General features: G+C 41.0%; 2 protein-coding genes across 3 annotated transcripts; both read right to left on the bottom strand.

Annotated features, from left to right (window-relative positions):
• Positions 1 to 355: 355 nt before the first annotated feature.
• Positions 356 to 6,921, bottom strand: kel (Kell metallo-endopeptidase (Kell blood group)). Of its 2 annotated transcripts, none has more exons than XM_056445059.1 (18): positions 6,830 to 6,921; positions 5,018 to 5,309; positions 4,633 to 4,926; positions 4,394 to 4,515; positions 4,041 to 4,199; positions 3,871 to 3,942; positions 3,580 to 3,768; positions 3,350 to 3,510; positions 3,143 to 3,260; positions 2,952 to 3,047; positions 2,760 to 2,858; positions 2,591 to 2,668; positions 2,325 to 2,431; positions 2,157 to 2,246; positions 1,991 to 2,058; positions 1,685 to 1,845; positions 1,517 to 1,606; positions 356 to 1,428 (listed from the first exon to the last, which is right to left on the bottom strand). In XM_056445059.1, the coding sequence occupies exons 1-18, from the start codon at positions 6,854 to 6,856 to the stop codon at positions 1,282 to 1,284; spliced, it is 2,370 nt and encodes a 789-aa protein (XP_056301034.1). In that variant the 5' UTR covers positions 6,857 to 6,921; the 3' UTR covers positions 356 to 1,281. The 2 variants fall into 2 exon arrangements, with proteins under 2 accessions (XP_056301034.1, XP_056301035.1); XM_056445060.1 differs by having other exon boundaries at positions 5,018 to 5,261.
• A 590-nt stretch (positions 6,922 to 7,511) lies between these two features.
• Positions 7,512 to 15,173, bottom strand: zyx (zyxin). The gene is made up of 9 exons (XM_056445084.1): positions 14,938 to 15,173; positions 13,816 to 14,072; positions 12,866 to 12,961; positions 11,579 to 12,157; positions 11,099 to 11,240; positions 10,550 to 10,719; positions 10,169 to 10,347; positions 9,753 to 9,873; positions 7,512 to 9,651 (listed from the first exon to the last, which is right to left on the bottom strand). Exons 1-9 carry the CDS (start codon positions 15,158 to 15,160, stop codon positions 9,538 to 9,540), a joined length of 1,881 nt encoding a protein of 626 aa, XP_056301059.1. The 5' UTR covers positions 15,161 to 15,173; the 3' UTR covers positions 7,512 to 9,537.
• Positions 15,174 to 22,673: the final 7,500 nt, after the last annotated feature.

Here is a 22,673-nt window from a genome sequence, read left to right as displayed (position 1 = left end):
CGAGTCCTCTCCCGGTTCCGGCTTTCCCGAGTCCTCTCCCGGTCGTCGGGGCGGCCGGCCTCCTGGGTGCCGGTTTCATCGTCTCTGAACGGGTCTTGTCGTTGTCGTTTCTCTGCGCGCCTCCAGCTGAAGTTCTTGTCCGCATCTTGGCTGTTTATAATTAACAGATTACTCTTGAAATCTCTCCAGCCGCTTGTTGGATAGTTTGGCCTGGTGTGATTTTCTTCTTCTTCTAAGAATAACAATTATTCTGTTTTCAGAGGTAATTATCTTAATCACCTAGGAGACACGCTGTTTTTGTTACCACGGTAGCATATAAAGCAATAACGCAGATATGAGAAACAGGAAGTGAAAACAGTTTTTCAAATGTTTATTTTATTAACATGAATATGCAACAGCGTGTGCAATCTATGTAAATCCAAACATATCCTAACTACTTATACAAAACATGTCAGGTGATTATTTACCTGTACACAATAAACATGTAATAATAAACTATATTCGTAACAATATTTGTAAACATCAGTGTGCTTTTGATAATTATCATTATTATATTATTATTATATAAACAGACAAATCCATAACAATAACTAGAATGGGCACTTGGTAGAGCGCATACATTCGCATAGCACAAGATTGGGCATTGAATTATGAACATTTTGGCAAATTAGTTGCATGCCAATTGGATATAAATAAAATATTCGTAACAATATTTGTAAACATCAGTGTGCTTTTGATAATTATCATTATTATATTATTATTATAAAACAGACAAATCCATAACAATAACTAGAACGGGCACTTGGTAGAGCGCATACCTTCGCATATCACAAGATTGGGCATTGAATTATGAACATTTTGGCATTAGTTGCATGCCAATTGGATATAAATTGACCACGCTATGGTAAAAATAAGATTTTGTTCTGTACATGACCTTGACCTTTGACCCGATCGATCACAAAATATAATCAAATGGTCCCCGGATAATAACCAATCATCCCACCAAATTTCATGCGATTCAAAGAAGATTTTGACCTTTTCATGACCTTGACCTTTGACCCGATCGATCACAAAATCTAATCATATGGTCCCCGGATAATACCCAATCATCCCACCAAATTTCATGCGATTTGGTTTAAAACTTTTTTTGTTATTCGAGGAACACGCATACAAATAAATAAATACACGGCGATCAAAACATAACCTTCCGCATTTTCAATGCGAAGGTAATAATCAATAAATACACAAAGGAGCCCTGCTGTTCTCCAGAGGAGTGGTGCTTCAGCATGTATGTGATGAATGCAGCTGGCTTGTATTGGGGCACTGCAGGCTCGTGGGACAGAGGTCAGACTCGGCACAAATCGCTGTAATTAAGAACGAGGGCTCCATGGGCATCGCTTCTCTGTATGGGTCTGAGACGCAGTGAACCTGGAAAGGGAATATAATAAAATACATGCGATCAGTCGCTGATAGGAAAGGCGGGGACAGTTGTAATTGACGAACAGAACCACTGTACCTGTGAAAAAGATGTGAGAAACAGACGAGTGTGTGATAGTCCTGAGATGGAGGTGTCACTCGGATGGTTCTTTAGACTCTGGTGGTAAGCCTGTGGGGGGGAGCATGTGGATGTATGAGCTCAAATGTTGTTTGAAACACAAACAAGTGTCTGACGATTGCCGCTCACCTGCAATGCTATCTGCAAGGCAGAATACTGCACCCACACCTCCTGCTGCTGCGCTGCTGCGAGAGACAGCGCTCCGCCTCGGCCCGCTTTGTCTGTCACAGTGAGGTAGTGAGCCCACACACATTCCCCCACAGCCTGCACCATCTCACTCTGAGAGTGAACTACAACACAACAGACAGATTGTTGGAATACTACATTAAACGGTCTGTAAGCTGAGTATATAGAAAGCAGTTTGGATAACTGAAAAAAGGGTTATTATTAAAGCGGCTACATAACCTCAACATGACACACATGAGCTTCTCTTACCATCAGGCAAAATCAGGTGGAGGATATCTTTGGCGATAAGGAAACCCATCACACCATAATTCATTGCCCTGTTTAGAAATAATACAAAAAGTGTGCTGTAATGTTCAATAATAAGTCTTGAACACATGAAAACTCAAAGTATTTTTAATATCAGTGTACACTTTACCGAGGATAGGTAGGATGGAAGAGAGGAGGGATGAACATTCCCATGGGAAAGAGGAGCTCATCCCCCAGGAGAAGTGGCGTGACAGACAGACTAAAGAAAAAGAGAAAAGACTAATTCGACGTTCAACACATTTATATCAACACTTTAAGAATCGAGGGCGACTCTTACATATCGGCCGCCTCAGCCTTCTCAGTCAAGAGTTGAATGCGTCTCTTCCGCCTCATGGAAAGTAACTGGACATAGTTGGAGAAGAAGCTGTTTGTGCCGACTGTCACCTGGAATCAAAACGGATTAAGATGAGGTAGCTCATATTAAACGTTCATAGTTGCGTGCAATACAATTGACATGTTGTTGAGCGAGTTTAAACAGGGCTAAACTCACTGGGAAGAGGTTAACACCTAATGTGTTGCAGCCAAAGGAGGTCTGTAATGTACCTTGGAAAACAGCAAGTTGAGCTCAGCCTCACTAGAGATCTCCTTCGTGGTCCAAAGTCTTGGAATTAAAGACTGAACCTGGAGGAGGAGAGGCCTTTTTAAAAATATCAAAACGGCATTAAAATGCTGTTTCAGGAAGTACAATGACAACTCCGGCTTCACTTGTTACCTTTTTCATGACAAACTGGAGAGTCCTCTGATCTGTCCACTTGAGTTCATGTAATTTGGATTTAAAGGAGGAGCATATATTTTGAATAATCTCCTCTGCCTGTTGAACAATAAAAATCTTAAATACACATCAGCCTTAAAATTGAATCGGCACGCAATTAAAGAGGTCCTGAATCACCACGAGGCCACTCACCTCTCTGTGCGCTGTCCTCTTCCTGAGAAGGTGGGTAAGAACCAAGTCAAATCCTCTCTCTGTCTCTAGTACACAGTGTTTCCAGCGATCATCTACCTGGTAAAGAGGCCACTGAGACTTAACACACCAACTCACATCTTTTGTGTGATCTTTTTGTGAAAGTACAGGGGGCTTTGTCTGTGTCGACTCACCCCTTCAGCGTCTCCCAGAGCCACAGACAAATTCGTTGCTGTTTCAGAAAACCTGGAGCCTAGAGCAGGCATCAGGGTGTGCAGCAGATAAAGGACCATGTACGTACGAACGGGACCACTGAGTGGATTAAAAAAACAAAAACAAGGAAATGACAGGAAAAGTCTCTGCATGTTTGATCGGGGTTTGTTTTGTGCCGCTAACAGTACCTGGTGCTCAGCTCATGCTCGTTCAGCCATTTGCCAATGATGAGGGACATTTGCACGATGTAGGGTGAGTTGTGCAGAAGGACGTGATCGTCTTCGACGAGTGGCAGTGGATGGAAAGCGGCCTGCAGGCAGCCCAGCCAATCAATGGTAGGGGCCTGGATCTGTTGGCAGATTTACGTAAAGAAAATCAACCCAGTCCCAGTACGCGACCCCTTCCCCTCCTCTTGTACCTGCAGCTCTCTGATGGTCATGCGCTGATAGAGCGGTCCTTTGGACTGGCGAAAGTGCAACGGTGCAGCAGCCGCAGCGAGCTCAGAGGACAGAGAGGTGAACCGGCCCACGTGCGTCCTGATGATGCCGGGCGGGGCCCCCAGCAACGCCAGATAGCTCTCACAGGATGCCAAGAAGGGAAGTAGCGTCTGGATGAAAAATGACAGGAGAATGATGAAGCAATGCATAAGTGGGAAGGATGAATATTGTTAGAGGAGAAATTCCTTTCGTGGTCTGGCGAAGTCCCCAACCTGAGTTTTAGCCTCAGACTTCAGTGTCTTGCTGTTCCATTCGATGGGGATCAACAGATCTGGCTGATCAATCTGTTGACAGACAGGAAACGTGAGTTAAAGCAATAAGCAGAACGTTGCTGTGGCAGCGCTCCCACCAGTCAGGACACATTACTCTAATGGATGCTGGCCTGGATATATCTTTTGGTTGTCCCGCGGGCAATTTCATTTGGGTCTTTGCCCACGTAGAGGTTGAAGAATGGAAAGGTGGCGTAGTCTCTCATGAGCAGGCTCAGGGTGGAGTTAAAGTCGGTCCGATTCCACTGGCCCGATACCGCCCAGCCCCCGAGCTGCATACAGAGACAGCGGTACAGACGGAGGGTATGTATGAAGAGTACATCATCTCTTTGTGTCCCGTGTGGCGTAACTGACACATCAATTCATCCTAGCCTTTGCAGAGAGGTGATAATGCAACATTTAACTACTTTTCTATTGGGATTCATCAGCCAAAAGCTCACAAAAGGAGAGCATCTAGTGATCTCACTTTGTGGATGAGTGAGAGGAAGGGCTCAGCTCCAGCGGTGTCTATGGATCGGGTGTCCAAACAGGAACGGTAAAACTCTTTGGTCTTCTGCACGGCTGCACTGTCCGGTCTGTCCTTTGATTCTGACAAACAAAACAAGAAAAAAACACAATTCAGAAGGTTCTTTGATATTATTAAAATACCTGAAGCAGTACAACGCTTCATGTACATCAGAGGACATTTAGGTTGCATACTAATACCCAAAATCTCCCTGAGGTACTGCAGCAGCACCGTTTGTCTGTCTGGTATTTTCTCCTTTCTCAGTCTTCTATCTTCTCTCTCTTTACTCCGACCTCTCCTCTCCGTCCACACAGACTTCTGTTCCTGTGGATGTCCAGGGATGTCCTCCTCCATTTGCCCCCCCACATTGTCTGGTGAAAGTATATCTGACCGACACGTGGACAAGAAGTAATCGCAGGGCTGCGTGAAGGGATCAGCAGACATGGACAGACGGGTTGAGGCCCACTGGCAGGCTGGGGAGAGACATGGAGTCGCTACGGGGAAGAGGGAGAAGATCGTCGACACAATGGCAAATTCTAATAAAATGTGTAATTTTGTTGTGCTTCTCTGGAGGCCTATCTTTACCTGCCTGGATACTGCTATGTTGATGATTATAATGCATATAGTAAACAAGTCCCAGAATGGCACTACATAAGGAGAACCCCGAAAGGAGGAGAAGCAGCCTTCGATGGTTGATCCACCGCGGCCTCGCTCGGTGCTGCTGCTCTGGGAGAGACTCTGGCAGCTGCACATCAAGCTGGAGCAGCGGAGGCTGACGGGGGGCGGAGGGGTCTCTGGTGGTGAGTGGCCGCTGAAACAGAGGTGGAGGCTGGAGACCCCTCCCAGATTCTGTCTGTGACGAAGGCTGGACTGATAGCTGAGTGGAACAAGAATGTAACTGATATATATACACTACCGTTCAAAAGTTTGGGGTCTTCCAGACAATTTTGTGTCTTCCATGAAAACTCACTTTTATTTATCAAATGATTTGAAAATTGAATAGAACATATAGTCAAGACATTGACAAGGTTAGAAATAATGATTAATATTTGAAGTATTAATTTTGTTTTTCAAACTTCAAGCTCAAAGGAAGGCCTGTTGTATAGCTTATATTACCAGCATAACTGTTTTCAGCTGTGCTAACATAATTGCACAGGTTTTCTAATCAGACATTAGTCTTCTAAGGCGATTAGCAAACACATTGTACCATTAGAACACTGGAGTGATAGTTGATGGAAATGGGCCTCTATACACCTATGGAGATATTTCATTAGAAACCAGACGTTTCCACCTAGAATAGTCATTTACCACATTAACAATGTAGAGTGTGTATTTCTGATTAATGTTATCTTTATTGAAAAAACAGTGCTTTTCTTTGAAAAATAAAGACATTTCTAAGTGACTCCAAACTTTTGAACGGTAGTGTATATATATATATATATATACACACACATAATATATATGCATATATATATACACATTTACATATATACACATACCTTTATAAGTATATATATGTATATATACATATACACACACATATATATATGCATATATATACACATACCTTTAAAAAATATATATAACAGCTGAGTATATATACAATCAGGAAATACCTTGCAGGTGTTAAATTAGACAATTCATACAGATATTTGTTATATATACCTACTAGTATACTTATTAAATCATGATATTCTAATATTTATAGATTCCTCTGATATTTGAGTTTCACTACTGCTGTCTTGTAAGATCCAATCAGTTGAATCCAGAAAGTAATTTTTGTTAACGCACTGGTGCAGAAAATAAAGAACTTCTCTGAACAATATTCTAATTTTCTACTCTTCCAAATATACCAAATACCTGACAATATATATATATGTATATATACATATACACACACATATATATATATACACATACCTTTATAAGTATATATATATATAAATATAGGTATATATACAGCAGCTAAAACCTATACCTATACATACATGTCAACACATCAAATATATACCGATATATACAGCATTTAGTGTTTATATATAGAAAGATCCTGATCATTCACGACAGCTTTCACTACTGCTGGCTTGTAAGATCCCACTCAGTTCAGAAAGTAATGGATGGTTTTTCGTTACTGGTCAGATGTTCTGAACAACATGTTTGGTTTCTACTCTTTTCCAAAGTAACCAAAACAAGTGCTGACAAACACCGGTTTGTATTTTGAACATGAAGCACATTGTAGACCTCACAGACACAGTTTAAATAATAATGACAGTTTCAAGGAACATAGATGGCTCTGCTCCACTTTCCAGCAGCTAAAACCTGCGTTGGCTTCATAACCATGTCAACACATCAAATACAAACACAAGGTCAGCTTTAGTGTTTTTGGAAAGATCCTACCTCAAGCTCGACTGGAGTGTCACTCATTCTTAGCAGATGGATGGTTTTCTTTTACTTTTGATGTTTGACATGTGCTCTCTCTTCCTGCTGCCCTTCTTCTCTTCAGCCAGCTGTCATCTCCTCTCTCTCCTCATCATCACTTTCCTCATCGGACACGGACAAAAAAAAGCACTCTTCTGCTATTCCTCTCCAGAAGACAGATAATCAAGCAGACTGGTTCTGCTCTGGGTCATGCATGTCGAGGTCTAGTGCTTCGTGAACACGGGAGGAACTGAGCAGAACTCACTTTTATTTTCACTATTTCTCCTGCCTGCACTGTTCAAAGCTTGAGAACAGAAGGACGACAAATCACCTTTGCTTATACATTGTTACATTGCAAAGGACGACGACAAACACTTCGTGGAAATTAACATGCGCAGACGCACACGCCTGCTGTCGTCACTATCAGTGCAACACACGGCTGTTGACAACTGATAGAGCAGTGCAGCGGGCTGGAGGTTGCGCAACAGTGTCACACATCAGTGAGTTGTGGATGTCACATGGAGGCCGGAGAATGACGGGAAAAACAAATATGACAAACTCAAGTTGTGTGCAACTTCACAGTGACGACGACTCTTTCATGATCACTGGAGGCTAATATATACGTTTGTACAGTTGACAGTCGAGAAATGAAACAAAACCATTTGGTATTTATCGTTCTATTTATTTATTTAATACAGCCAAAGGGGATGGGGTGGGGCTAAATAATGTTTTAAACATATACACACAAATCAAACAGGAATTTATAAAAAAGTTATATTAAAAGACAAGGCATCCGCATGTATTACAATAGGACATAACACAACGCCAGATAAATGCAACTGTGAAGGCATCATCACACGTTTAAAATCACATAGTGACGACGAAGGCAGAGCCACGAAGGTGGAGTAGTTGGTGCAAACAAAAAGACATAATGCTAGAAGAAATGCCACCACCACTTACACAGATCACATGCAATGCTGAATACCTGTTGCCATGTTAGTCGTTCCGGTGATAGTGCACCAGGCTCAATGCAAGCACAAGATACAACCGCTTTATTGTGGAATGAATTTCTGTAGCTGCAACAAGGCTCAATGTTAAAGGAACAACGGGATACAATAGTGGAGAAGACACATCTCCAGGTTCAGAATGAAAACAATTGTAAGCATTTATCAACGAAATACAGTACAGTAAGATAAGTCTAAAATACTATATAACCAACGTGATCAGACTTAAGCACAAAAGAGGAATAATAGAAAGAATAGTGGTATTTACTGGAATAATAGAATGGATCAAGAGCAAGAAAACTGGGCTTAAACACAAAAGTGGAGTCAAAAAATGTAAACTCATGCAACTGTTTTATTAACCTTAATCCTGCCAACAGCGTTGAATTATTTGGTCAACTATTTTGTAACATCTGTTATTTAAAACTAAGCTATTGCCTCTACTGGTCTATTATCCTGCTTTAAGTTATTGTAGCACTGGCACACATACAGTATAACCTTACTACTTTATAATAATACAAAAATGTCCATCAATTATATTATTTTAAGCAAGAGATTCCAAGGAGATGCATATCAAAAGCTACTATCATGTTTCTCAATGGTGTCTAATACAAAATTGATCATGTGCGGGGGGGGGGGGCTTTAGAGTCAAAGTGACACTTAAAGTCTATTTTATTTCACTATGGACCTGTGCAACGGTCACGCGATAGGTCCTCCGTTCAGCTATGCAGCTGGCATTTATAATCCCTGGAATGAAATCTGTGCTCGTCAAAACGTGTGCATCCAAAAAGCATGCGTCTTAAAATACAGTGAGATCCAAACCATTTGAGACGAAAATGGCTGATTTTTCTTCTAATCTTGCCCGCATACTGTCTGTATGATCAAAGGAGAGAGAGAGCAACAAGACATATTTCTAAGCATGCCTGTAAATGATAAAATTCACATCACAAAAAAACTAAGAGCAACATTTACTGGTTTTATAGTTTTTCCTGCAGTCAACATTTCGCCCTAGATGACTTTAAAATGCTGTAGTTGACGGGTATAAAGCCCTTTCTAGGCAGGAAAGCATAATTAACCATGCTTGCAGGCACAACTCCTGCCAAAGCGTTAAAGATATGCTCTACCAACAGCCAGAGTGGTCAAATGGGAGCGCTCTGGTTCTCCTCAACCTATGGTAACAATCCGCCTCCGTATCATTGCTGGAGCTACAATGCTCACAGGGAAACAGACCAGCCAGTCTTCAGATGGACATATCTCAGTGTATGGTGCTACTAACAAGATTGAGGCAAGAGACAAAGAAAGGCAACTTTATATTCATCAGACTGATCTTTTGCCCAAACTACTCTTGTGCAAGTTATGCTGGAGATTTAAGCGTAAACATAGAAATGGCACCAAAAAAAAACACGTTCTAGTCCATAAAGAGGACTAGATGAAGATTGGAGAGTTTGAGATTGGGAATGAAAGATGAGGAGAGTTTATTTCAATGCAGTACATTACTTCTGCACTGAAGTGAACACAGACGAGGAACACAACACTGTATTAGCATGCAGACATACCTTTCCACACATTCACACTCACACCTGCGCACATATACTGAATACAGCCCTGTTGCAAAGGCCAAACAACAGCTGAATGAATCCTGTGCTTTTGGTTCATAGTTAATCTGAGTCACGTCGCTTCAGCCAATCACTGCGCAGCTTGCTTGGCTCGCTGGGTGTGGCACTTCATACACAGGATCCTACCATCAAATGGATAGCAGCCATTTTCATCCGCTTCTATGGAGAGAGGGCGAGCACAATCCTACAGGACAAAACACATTTGTTTTAGTTAATTCATTAACATCTTGTTAAGTTTTTAGGGTTTATTGAACACACTGTGTTCTGTATAACATTTAGTTTTACCTCACAACGGTAACACTTAAGGTGGAAGTTCTTTTCGAGAGCCACGACTCTGACGGTCTCCTCGCTGCCCTGGGCTGGAATGATGGGTTCATTGCAGCTCACACACAGAGGGGAGAAACGCCTGGAACACAAGGGGAGAGCCGGCTGTTGGTTGATGGCCTGGAGCACATTCACACATTCACACACAGTCACACACAGTCGCTCACACAGTCTAACACCTAAACAATATATTCTCATGAAACCAAATCAAATTGTCTGCTTCTCGGCCTGTCGACTATCTATCCATCCATCCATCCATCCATCCATCTATCTATCTATCTATTGTAACATGCCTCGCAATCCAATCACTTGATCATAGGAAATGACTAGAGATGCAATATTTCCATATCCTGGAGGAATGAACAGCCAGCCGCTACCTGTGGTAGTCCTGGACACAGTAGGGGTTGTTGTTGTCATCCGTGATGAAGGGCGCCCCCTCGAGTGTGCAGGAACAGGTGCTGCAGCGGAAACAGTGGGAGTGGAAACACTGGCCCACGGCCTTCAGCACCCGGTCGGTGATCTTCTCCCCGCACCGGGAACACACGGTCAGGGAACTCTGAGGAGGAGCAGGAAGCTGGTCAGCACACTTAACACACTCAAGGGTGCACTGTGCACATTACAACACAGGAGTTCAACTCTAAAAACACGAGTAGCTTCAATGAAACTATAAATAATAAAAGACATTTCAGAGAACCCCTTTATGTGTGAGGTGTTGGTCTTTCTGCAGTGACCATTAATGACCTCTGCGGCGTCCTCACCGTGTAGCAGTCCTCACACTGAGGCGCTCCATCCCTGTCATAGAACTGCATGCCCTGCAGGGGGCGATGACAGCTCATGCAACAGAAGCAGTTGGAGTGGAAGAGTTTGTCCATGGCCCTCACTGCGGGCTGGGTGCGGGACAGAGCCTCGCCACACTTCCCACAGACCTCTAAAACGAGTACAGAAATGTACAATCCAGATTATTCACAAATGCAGCCATCTTCCCATAAATAATTAGAGTCTATGAGTGTAATATTGGATTCAACAAAGTTATTTCCACAGATGATAAACTTGCATCATTTGATGGATTTGTTCAGTTGTACACACACGGCTTACATGGCCAAGAGAACCACTGCAGACATAAACATTAGTCCTCTACACACACATCGATAAATATCAGAATGAGCTTTAGACACGTTTCCAGAAACGTTTTGCATTCAGTGTGGGGTATGAACATGCAAACCACTCTGTTTAGAAATGACTATTGCAATACATTTGGCTGTTAGTTTGCCCATGAATATCACCCCCCTGTTTACATGTGTGTGTACCTGAAGAAGAGGAGGTGATGACCGGTGCGTGTGTGTCCATGTCTTTAATGAAGTCCTTGGTCATTTTCTCCAGCACCTCCAATTCCCTCATATTCAGAGGAACACCTCCACCTGGGATAGGAACTGGGCCAGGGGATGAAGGCTGCACACACACACACACACACACACCATTAGTACGTTCAGCTTCATAAAACATCCTTCATAGAGTATGTTGTTATTCATCATTTATATTGTTATTGCTTTTATTTGTTCAGTTTTTACTGTGTAAAGTGCCTTTAAATACCCTTTTAAGGTCTAATAAATAATACAAATAAAATGTATTATTATTATTTACAATTGAGGAGTTTACCTTGGAAGTCAAGGTTAGTTCAGGTCCATATTGCTCATCTGATGACTAAACTAAATGTGTACTTCAGGTTCCATCTATTGTACATGAAATGCAAAGAGTGTCACTTAAGTCAAATAAAAACGGGGACATACTGTTGATGCAGAAGGTGTTTTCATTGGCTGGTTAATCGAGGACGGGAGAGATGCCATCATCTTGGGTTGAGGCGGAGGCGTCGCAGACGGAGGGTTCTGGTTTGCATTCACCTGACTGGCAAAGGGGGAACTCTTGATGTGGTTGGAGGCCGGGGCAGCTGCCATATTGTTTGGTAAGGTAGGAGGTGCAGGGGGAGCTACAGGGGGTGGAGGAAAAGAGCTGGTGGCAGGTGGAGGGGAAGGTTTTGGTGCAACACTGACTGGGGTGGTGTTCTGGTTCAGGTTCTGGTTCAGTTTTTGGGCCAGAGAGGTTGATGACGTTGCCGTTCTCCCCCCGAAACCAGACTTTGGGGCCACAGCCGGGGCTTTCGCAAACGGCTGAGGAGCAGAGTTTGGGGCAGAGTTGTGATTGGCTTGTCGGTTTGTTCTGGCTTTGAGTTCTTCTGCCCAGGGTGCTGGTGGCGGCCGGTCTCCCATCTCAGGGGGTGGGAGGAAGGAGAGAGCTGGTTTAGGAGCGGTCGGGGGAGGAGCTGAAGGCTTGGGTGCTGGTGCTGGAGAATACTGAATACTGCTCGGTAACTGGAGATAAAACAAAGACAACAATCAAATGCATCTTCAGATTCTTTTATCTCAAAACCCGAAAACTTCCATTTACTATCACTAAACAGAAGAAAGTTAATATCACCCAAATACTGCAAGCAGATACTTTTATTGTCTTGAATGAGGTACTGTTATTAAATCAAACATGGGAAGCGTTCCACAGTTTGAGCTGATCAGAAGTGCTTCATCTCCCTGACATTTTATTCTGCAGTTTTGAGCCAACATTATTCTGCCGTGATCCAATACCTCCCAGTTGGATAAAACACTCTCCATTTATGGCCCTCTCACTGAGTCTCTGGCAGGACACTGACTTCATCACACTCGTGCTTTCCGCTTAAATCTGTGTGCATCACTCGCTCCTTCACTTCAAGTGTCTCCTCCCACTGTGAATCGGCAGCTACCTCACTTTTATCTCTCTTTCAGTCTAATGTGGATGTGCAGTTCACTTATCATTGAGCGTTCAACCTGAACAGATGAAGGGATTAATGAAACCAAACTATTTCCACTGACCCGTCTACCTTTCTTTTTGTCTTTTTTCTTTATCTAACTCGTTCTCATTTTCTACAATGTGGCTCCTGTGAGTCAAAGCCAGCTGAAACGTCCTCTCACATCCGCGCTTCAGATCGTCCGTCCATCCGTATCCTAATGTCTTGCGTTGTGTATTCTCCATCCCTCCATGCGTTGTACCTTAGGGTTATGAGGTCCCCTGGTCTCCATCTCAGACAGCAAGTCAGTGAGAGAGTCAAGCTGTTTATCGAAGCTCGTCTGCTTCTCCACCAGTCTCTGGCAGAGGAAGACGGAAGGAGGAGACAGTCACAGAAAGTACATTCATTTACACGAGTAAAGTGATCACAATGAGGTCACACCAATAATAAAAAGGTGGATGATAATTATGAAAAATTGTCACATAGTGGAGGCTAGGTTTATATTCTTCTTTGATTCAGACTGTTTGGTTCTTTTATCTAAATATGGTGCTTGTAGAATCGCTTGGATAAATTACTGGAGTGGAAAACTCAGAATGAAAGAATAAATGATAAACAAGTAAACTTAATAAAGTGATCAATGATGACATTGAATAAAATAATATTATAATTGTATTTCCCTGGTTGGATGAGAGAGATAATACTAACTGTTGAATTATTTAAATTTTTATTCATTGGGTTGTTTGCAGTGTAACATTTTAGCAACTCTTTGCCGATTGAAACACAAGATAAACTAATGTTTTCTTCCTTCTAGGTAGGACATTTCTTAAGCTTCTACTTTTTAACAGTGACTAACAATATCTAAATCCATACATTGATAACTTATACTTATAGCCTGAACAAATAGCTGCAATTGATGCATTCCTACAACAAACATCTCTACTACTTTTGTGGGAAGCATAACAATTATAAACATGAATGGGCAATAGTCCAGTTAGATGCATGACACAGGGTGATTTAGTCCAGACAGATGTCAACATAATTTGTGGGAAAAACAGTCCGTGGACTACCTGCGGTCCCACAATAATGTCCTCCAGTGTCCTAACTGATAATCAAATTATACTGAAATGCAGTTACATGCAGCCAAAAGAGGAAACATGCAGACAGGGAAAAGCAACTTTAGACTAAATGTGTGAAGATGCCATCATGACTCACCTGTGGGTTTCCAGCAGCATTGGGAATACTGGTACCGGAGACAGGGAGAGGTGGAGGTGGTGGGGGAGACGGAAAGGAGGGCGGACACTCACTCTCCTCAGGGGGAGCTGGGAGGGGCAGGTCATCTGCTACTGGAGGTGGAGCGGGAAAGGCAGGAGGGGGGGCCTCAAAGGCAGAGGGTATGGTTTGGCATTCGGGGGGAGGGGCTGGCAAATCATCATCCAGAGGAGGAGGAGGAGGAGGGGGAGGTGGGAAGTCTGATAGAAATGAGGAGGGTTGATTGGTTAAACGCTGTGACATAAAACGACTTTCAACTCAGTTTGAATAAACCATACAATCCGATTTTCACCGTCAATGCTCCATCAGATGCACCGAGTGCTTAACTCCATCAGTGTGGAGCAAAAACTAAAAAGACAATCAAAACTCTAATAAATTAAAAAATAGTTTCTTTGGTGTTTCTTACTAAACACATTGTGTGTATGCTTGAGCTCTAACAAACATGTTGAATGCATTTTCTTCCTGAAGTTATTTTGTACATTTTGTGAAATAAAAAAATAAGACATTTAAATGTTTAAAATCCTGCACTGTTTACATGCGACCTGAATAATGTGAGACCAGCAGCTGCAGCACTGCGTATGTTTCCTCATGCATTCGTGCAATCCAAACAAAATAGAGACTCACTGAGAAGAAAAATACATAACTTCTAGTGGTCAAAAGCTCCACAGGGTATCTTTCATTCGGTGCGGTTGTCAGACTTCGCCCGTGATTTAGCTCCGGCAGTTTAGAAATTCATACTAGCGGTTTCATTGTGCACGCGTAAAAAGTAAAAAGTAAAATTCCGCGATAAACAAACTGGTCTGAAACTTTTAACCATCGTAACATTCGACTAAAATGACTCATTGTCACCAATTGCAGCACAGTGACGTGACGTCTCGGAGACAACTCATTAAAATGTCAGTACCACACAATGTGTTCTGTTATATCCTCAACTGAGACACTTTGCATGCGTTAGCCTAAAGAGCAGCAGGGTGAGGTGCGGGGGGACAGGGCTGCTGACTGAGAGAACATAACTTAAGATTGACACGAAATAAGTTGACAAAATAACTCAAACAATGCACATACCATCACAGAGCGAAGGGGGCGGTGGAGGCAGATCTCCCACTCGACCAATCACAGCTGTGCCCACTGGTGTCGGTGATGGAGCGGAGGGAGGTGTCAGACTTTTGGGCCGTGGTGGTGCCACAGAGGCAAACTTCTTTGGCTGGTTGTAGAAGGACGGGGTGGTGACTTTGAAGTTCAGAGAGGACGTCACCATGACCGGCTTGCTGCTGCTGGAGTCCTCCATCTTGTGTATTTATCTGAGGATAAACGACATGAAAACATTATTGTCAACAGGTGGACACCGCACAGGAAGATATTAACTCTCATGAGTGGTAGTTTTCAGAAGAAAGGTTTAAAAACAGGTTGCAGTGAAGTTACAACTCCAGACTCAGGAGTTTTACTCTCACACCCGAAATGATGAAATCAACATTAATCAGCTGACTGAAGTCCAGGGGCTCGGCAGGTTTTAGTGACAAAACATGTGAGAATAATTACAACCTACGCACTAATTGAAACCAGATGTTGTGCATTTACACTGAAAAAGTGACTAAATGAACTCCACACACTAAATGTGCGTGATGTTGATGTCTGAGTGATGTTGACGGATGGTTTTCCTTCAATGCAGTAACACAGAGTAAACATGGAAGAACTAAACAAATTCAAAGAAGAGTAATACATGTTTGGGAGAACATTTTGTCTTTGCTCCGTTAAGTTTCCAAAATAAAAATGTTGATTAAACCAATGGGTGCATATTGTTTCACATTTCTGGTTTGTACGAAACATGACGAAACATTACCTTCTTTGATACCACATGCCTGTACGTTATGCAGATTGGTACCTTTTGTATACTTTATAACTGGAATAGCACAGCCGTCTCGACCCCTAAAGTCCAACAAAAACTACTAAAAATTGAGGTTTATTTATGGCTTGCAGGATCTCTTAAAATGTAGCTTGGACGTCATTATTTCTGGATTCAGTGAAATGGCAGTAAAAAAAAAGAAAATAACAAACACTAGGCATTCTGCAAATCCAGAATGACTCTTTAAACAGTTTTCGCAAATGGTCTACAGAGGAATGAGAGAAGTGTGTGAACATTAGCTCACGCACACAGAGCAGACAGAGTGGCACTCCCAGAGGCCAGAGACAATGCACACCATGTAGCACACAGCTGTTTACTGTGGTGGAAAATAAAGTTTAGCAAAAGGGAGACCAGCTGGAAGCAGGGACGAGAGCAACTATCATAACATCTTCATGTGAGGTGCGTCAACACGAGGGTGAGCTCAAATATTTAGCTCACACAGGTTGGTGTTCAAACAAATGTTGATGTTACTTCGGTGTCTCTACTGAGACTCTTCGCAAAGTCTGGACACATTCCTCTGAAAACCCCCGGACACACATATATATATATATATATATATATATATGAACTTCACACACACACACGAAAGTGAAAGAAATAAACAGATTGAGGCAACGTTCTCCAGTGAAGATGTAATGTTAGCCTCTTCGTCCGTGTGAAGGTCGCACAACATTGACACCTCCATGAATATCATCGTTCCCAAAAAGACGAGTGTGGGACTATTTTCTCAGTTATTTGAGTCATTAAAGCTAAACCAACTCATCTGCAACCATATTGGGAAACAATGACTATGGTTGTTCTTATGCGTCAACAGCTTTTCTTGAGTTATCGTTAATATTTCTCCATATTTTTCCTTAGAAATGGAGAAAAAATAAAGAAATATCCTTTTATGTTGATACAGTTGCCATGGTTTCCTCAACACTACAGAAATATGATCCCTTAAAGATAAAATAATGTGAATACTGACATAACTGAAGAGGGTACAAATTGTCTTTTCTTACTTAAAAAAGAGTAGTTATTCTAGTTTAATGTATTGTATCTTTGCTTTTCCAAGTTGTTCCCCTGTGCACATGATGCTGAGTAGTTGCCAACTGGATCACTCCAAAAGCCTGAGAAATATTTTAGTTTGCACTGTGGGTAAAATGTAAAACAGTTCTTTCCACCATGTATGTATCATTTGGGAAATCAAACTTTGCAATAGCGGATCCGGCCCGACACGACCTCATAACTCACCATCTAGACCGACGACCTGATGGTAAACGCTAAACTAACCAAAGTCAAAGTATTTCATCCTCATTCCACATTGTTGGGACACACAAGCAACGCTTCAAGTTCTGACAAGACACAAAAGCCCCGAGAGCTCATGAAAGTATTTCTGTGCTCATAACCAGCTCCTCTGATGAGGAAGGACCTTTCCCTCTTCTGCTTTTTGGGTTAGCTTCCTTTAAATCAAGAAGGAAGTTGACCACTTGGGACCACATGTGTCCCCTGGGCATGTGGTGTCAACATCTAAGTTGATAAATGATAAATTCCACCAACCTTGGTCACTAGTGAGAAATGTAATTAATACAAACTAATACATCTTTGTGGGTAGGTTACACACAAATCGATAACAGGCTCTGAATTGCCGATGGTGGTGAACAAACCACTATCTTGTAACATATTGCTCGTGTGGCATTTGTTGAGCGTGCCTAAGGTTGCAAAGCTCGGATCAAAGCCTTCGCATTATGAAATACTGGATCGTAGCTCCATTTCAAAATCCAACATGAATAATTCAGAGAAATACTGCATGGATCAAGGCAGGAGACGGGTATGCTAGTCATGAGGTATGCCATCTGACTAGAAGTTACAAGTCATATCATTCAGTCAACACTAGATGAGAAGACATTTGAGGAGGCTCGTTTGCTGAACAACATTTAGAGACATAAGCACACAGATGCTAAGATTCATGACATTGACGTATTATCACTGCCATCATCCAGACTTCCTGGTGTAACTACAGTATGTGAGTCATACCATCCTTCACATGTGGGAAAGGCTAGACACTTAAACAATAACAGATTGACTGAGTACAGTCGATGGCACTCGTCTTAGCAAGTACGATCATTGGATCTAAGACCTTGCTGAAGTGAACACTCAGTCAGGCATCTATATGCTTTGTAAAGACAGATGCATTGCATGTCACTGCAATGCGATCAGCTATTGCCACGTACTTCAGCCTTGCAGTGATCAGGACAGATAGTAGTGCAGACTCCTCTAGGTGAGTAAAGCATCAGAGCTAGAATTGGTCAGCGGATCTCTGGTCCTGATACGGTCTGAATTCAACAGGAGACTCGATCTGTTTGAGTCCAGACTCTGTGCATGATCACAGAACTGGATCTCTTGGATGAGCCTCCTGTCTGACGAGGTACAATATTGGCTTAACTGACAGATCCTAGCTCATGATGATGGACATTCTGTTGTCGAAATATATTATCAGCTGTCGAATACTGGTCAAGCGTCTGATGCCTCCTACTCTTGACTACAGCAATTTTTGTCACTTAGCTCTATTGCGAAGCTTTACATATATCTGGCTATGTCACTCGTTACAGAAAGTACCTTACATGCAAGAAGTGTTAACTACACAGGCTATTGACAGGCAATGGCCGAGTTCGTTAGTACTGCACCAGTCTGCATTCCATAGCCAATGAGTACGATGCATTTAGTATTTTGAGTTAACGATCAATCAGCTTAAGCTAACAGAATTAGTTCTCAGCCAACTGTAGGGTCTCATTTACGGATGTATATATCACCTTTCTGGCGACTAATATTCTACACAAATGACGTAAATTATGATTCATACCATGAATATCACGAAAACACTGCTATAATTCCAACTGAGAAGCACTTACTTGAAGCGATCATGGATGCAGGATGTAAGGATTAGTACAAATGATTCATGAAGGTACATGGTCATTATATTTGACGTTATGCTTGAAGGACCTAATTGATGTTTTTTGTAATTACTGTGTACGTAGTACCTCATAAGAACTATTGATCTAATATCGGATGTCAGCATGGACTTCAGAGCCCATCATCTTCTGACTTCATGCTCTTCGACTAAGCTCAAATATAAAGTCTGTCTTTGAAGAAGCATTGAATCAGCTAGATGATATACCTGATCAAGTGTCACTCATTTGCCAACATTGTACTAATGTGCTTAAACTGAACAATATATACACTATTCGTAATAAGATAATTCAGTATGCTACTGTACAGGTACACTATTCTACTAGATCTAGTTCAATGTATGAATAAGGCATGTCTGACGATCTGCATCAGTAGATCTAAGCTTCTAAATTAACTTGTGCGTCTAGCTACATGAACATCAGGTTTACTTAGTACAGTAACTGCATGTGAATCAGGGAATTAGATGCAACGTAAGATAATGCAGCTATGGTGCTCTGGCCTACGTGCGACTTCTAGCCTAACTACGTGCATACTATTGTACAATTCTAGACAACGGTGACTTAGCAGAGTCATTCGATTCTGACATGTCTATCGTGCTAAACTATGCTTTTCACTATCAACTGACTTGCAATGATAGCCTCTGCATCTCTGACCAAGTAAATTACATAATGAAGTCAACTTCAGTCATACAATTATCATGATGATATAGATTGTAAGCTTCAGCAGACGATTAGCTAGTTCATGATGTTCTACGAGACGAAGACAGTTGTCACTGTTAGACAGATAGCAATTCTAACTCAGACTAGTCTATACTGAAGAAGTATGTCATTATACAATAGTAATAACATAACCAGATATCACTAAACACACCTGAATCCAATAACATGAAGCAAGGTGTTCAATTCATTAATAGATGCAGACAGTTCTGGCTGTCATACTATGTTAATACCCTGATGTCACCTCTGATTCATGTTATACAAGCTAGTATATTCGAATGTTAACATCTCAAAAGCTCTGAGGTATTATTGATGCATACAACAATAAGAATGATGATACAGTGTTGATGTTTAAAGCATTAACATCAATACACAGATAATAAGATATAGAGTCTTTAATATCAATGCTGACATAAAACGCTAGTAACAACTAGAATGTATATTGATCTTAGCTCAGACCACCTTACTGACGCTTGAAGACCTTATCAATGCTGACAGCCAACTGTCTATAGAACTGACGAGTATTATGTTCTAGGCACTATTGATCACAGATTAAAGTTATTGAACTTGCACAAAACCAGAAGACTGCATATGACACATTCGAATACATTCACTCAGCAATTACAGATTTCAGAAGCAATACTAGTATTCCATTCGATAAGCATTAAATACACAATGTGCATCAATCAATAGGATAATGTAACTAAGTATTATGAGATATTAAATAGGATTATGTTGATAGAATTCTGCAACTGCTGACCTAATGCATGATATCTAATTAATCATAACTCTAGATAAAGCTCAGTTCAGATCTTAAACGAATGCAGACTTGACATTCTGAGTTAATCTACATGTTACTGAATGTATATAAGTTGTGGAAGCAACGAATGACTTCTCTATCTAACTTATTTCACAGTTCAAAGTAACTATGATCATTTCAGGTTTGTATATGCAGCACACAATGCATATACATGTGTTAATATTGATTAAGAGAGTCGTCAAAAGACAATCATGGAACATTGTCATGACCGAAGCAGTGACAGGTTATCAGAAGACTGTCAAATATGCCAATGCACTAGTCATAGAAAGCTAGAATACAACTAGTCTTGCACCAAGGACAGATGAATCGTCATATCATGATGATGATATAGTCACTCTTAAATAATTCATCTAGTACATCTTACATTATATCTCTAGCATCTACCTCTGATAATTTAGTATGATATACTACATACATTTTCATATGACCATAAATACAAAGATAATCATAAGGAACGTCATGTCATAACTCATGAAGTTAGTGCTCAATGACAGAGCAATAGAGATACTGCAGCTTATGTGCACTATGTCACGTGCAGACCACATGCTAAAAGCAGGTACAGCACTTAGATGCAGTATGCAATGTTCTGAACAACAATTAAAATCTTGATGTTAGCTGACATTCTCGTGCCATCCTTCGGAAACAATTCTAGTCAGTCAAGCTAATATAGCAATCAAGACTAAGGTGACAATGTTCAAATAGAGATCAAGTGGTATGTAAATCAACTAGAGGGACGCTGAGTTAGATGAGAGTTTATCACATTGACATGGACAAATGCAAATGCTAAACTACAAGTCTATTGCAACTACAGAATTCTCAGCAAGTGATCGACTTCATTTCAGATCTCACATGATCTGTGCTCTTGACTCAGTATCTTAAACGCATGCATAGTCTCTAGTCAGATAGAGCTGTCACATATGGGATCTCTAGGTGTCGAACAATAATGAAAATCATAGATACTACAGATTTTAAGAAACACAATTATATGAGTACAATACAGTACAATACTATGTAGAACATGACGTACATCATTCACTCAATATCATTAGTAATCCGTGCCATGAGGTAGGACATAGAATAGTAGTAAATCACAAGTTATCTAAAATGGAATAAATCACAAGCAATCGTAATAGTATTACATATAGACATTGGCATGTGAGTTACTGAGAGCTTATCATACGACATACACACGTACAGTCATAAGTTCAAAATACATATAGTAAAAAGATTACAGTAATAAGTTTAGCATCAGAGTCCTACATCAATAAATGCATGCTACAACTTTTCAAATCACTACCTGCTGAATTAGAGACTATGTGAACATGCATCAACAGATAGACCACGACCAGCTGTGATCGTGGAAGTCTTGCAGTATGGCCTGCCATGTGACACTGATACAATGCAGTTGAGACTAATCATCAGCTACTTCAGTCAAAACTCAAGGACTTAGTCAGCTATGATAAACATAAAAGCTCAGCTTAAGGATCTAGTCAGAGATGGATCAGCAATCATTACTTCATTTTGACATCACTATATCATGCAGTTAAACAACTCATACACATGATTAATAGTCTACTTTCTAAATCAGCTCGATTTTAATTCTAGTGCCTTGTAATCCTCAAGTCTGATTAACGTTGCAATAGTCTATCTGATCGTTAATACTAGCTGACTCTTGACAGAATGCTCATTCATTAGACATACTGCACTATGTCAGTCTTCAGTCAGAAAGGCACAACATAGCAATATCAGTTAATGTCAATTAACACTCCTAAAAGTTGATTATGTTAACTTCTGAGTCATTACATATACTACTGAACATAGGTCAACTGATGAGCACCTCAGGCTAGGCTAACTAACTGTAGAATGCTACACTAAAAACTGCCTAAATATTGAAAATTGAGTGTTCAATTCAAACGTATAAGGTCATAAGTCTAAGCTAATACTGTAATCGTATTACTTGCTCAGAACCACATATCTAAAACATTTAGGTACATACTCATGATACATTTACATCTAAGTATCGGTTATTTAGTCGCTAATCTTCCTTAATATATTGAACCAGATAATCTGAATAAATTCACTAAATAGAGCTCTTTTGCAATTCATTCAGTTGTTAATCATTCATAAGGTTATATAAGTGTTAGCTCTGATAAAACTACCTCTGAAATCTGGTTTTATCTAGCTAAAGTATATTAAGAGAAGTTTCATATCACATGTCCATGAGACACAGTTAGTGGAGTTGAAGACTATCACAGGTAGCACATTCAAAATGATTAGTACTATGAAAAGTTATTAATAGGCAATGATCAGTTCGAAAATGATTTGGTGCAGTTTTATGAGAATTGTACAAAATCAACTGCAGCATCATCACCTTAAAACATTCCTACAAGTATGATCTATGTATAACTAGCCC

This window comes from Pseudoliparis swirei, chromosome 22 (assembly GCF_029220125.1).
Source record: "Pseudoliparis swirei isolate HS2019 ecotype Mariana Trench chromosome 22, NWPU_hadal_v1, whole genome shotgun sequence".
NCBI classification, from domain to species: Eukaryota; Metazoa; Chordata; class Actinopteri; order Perciformes; family Liparidae; genus Pseudoliparis; species Pseudoliparis swirei.
This window is presented reverse-complemented; position numbering and strand designations above follow the sequence as displayed.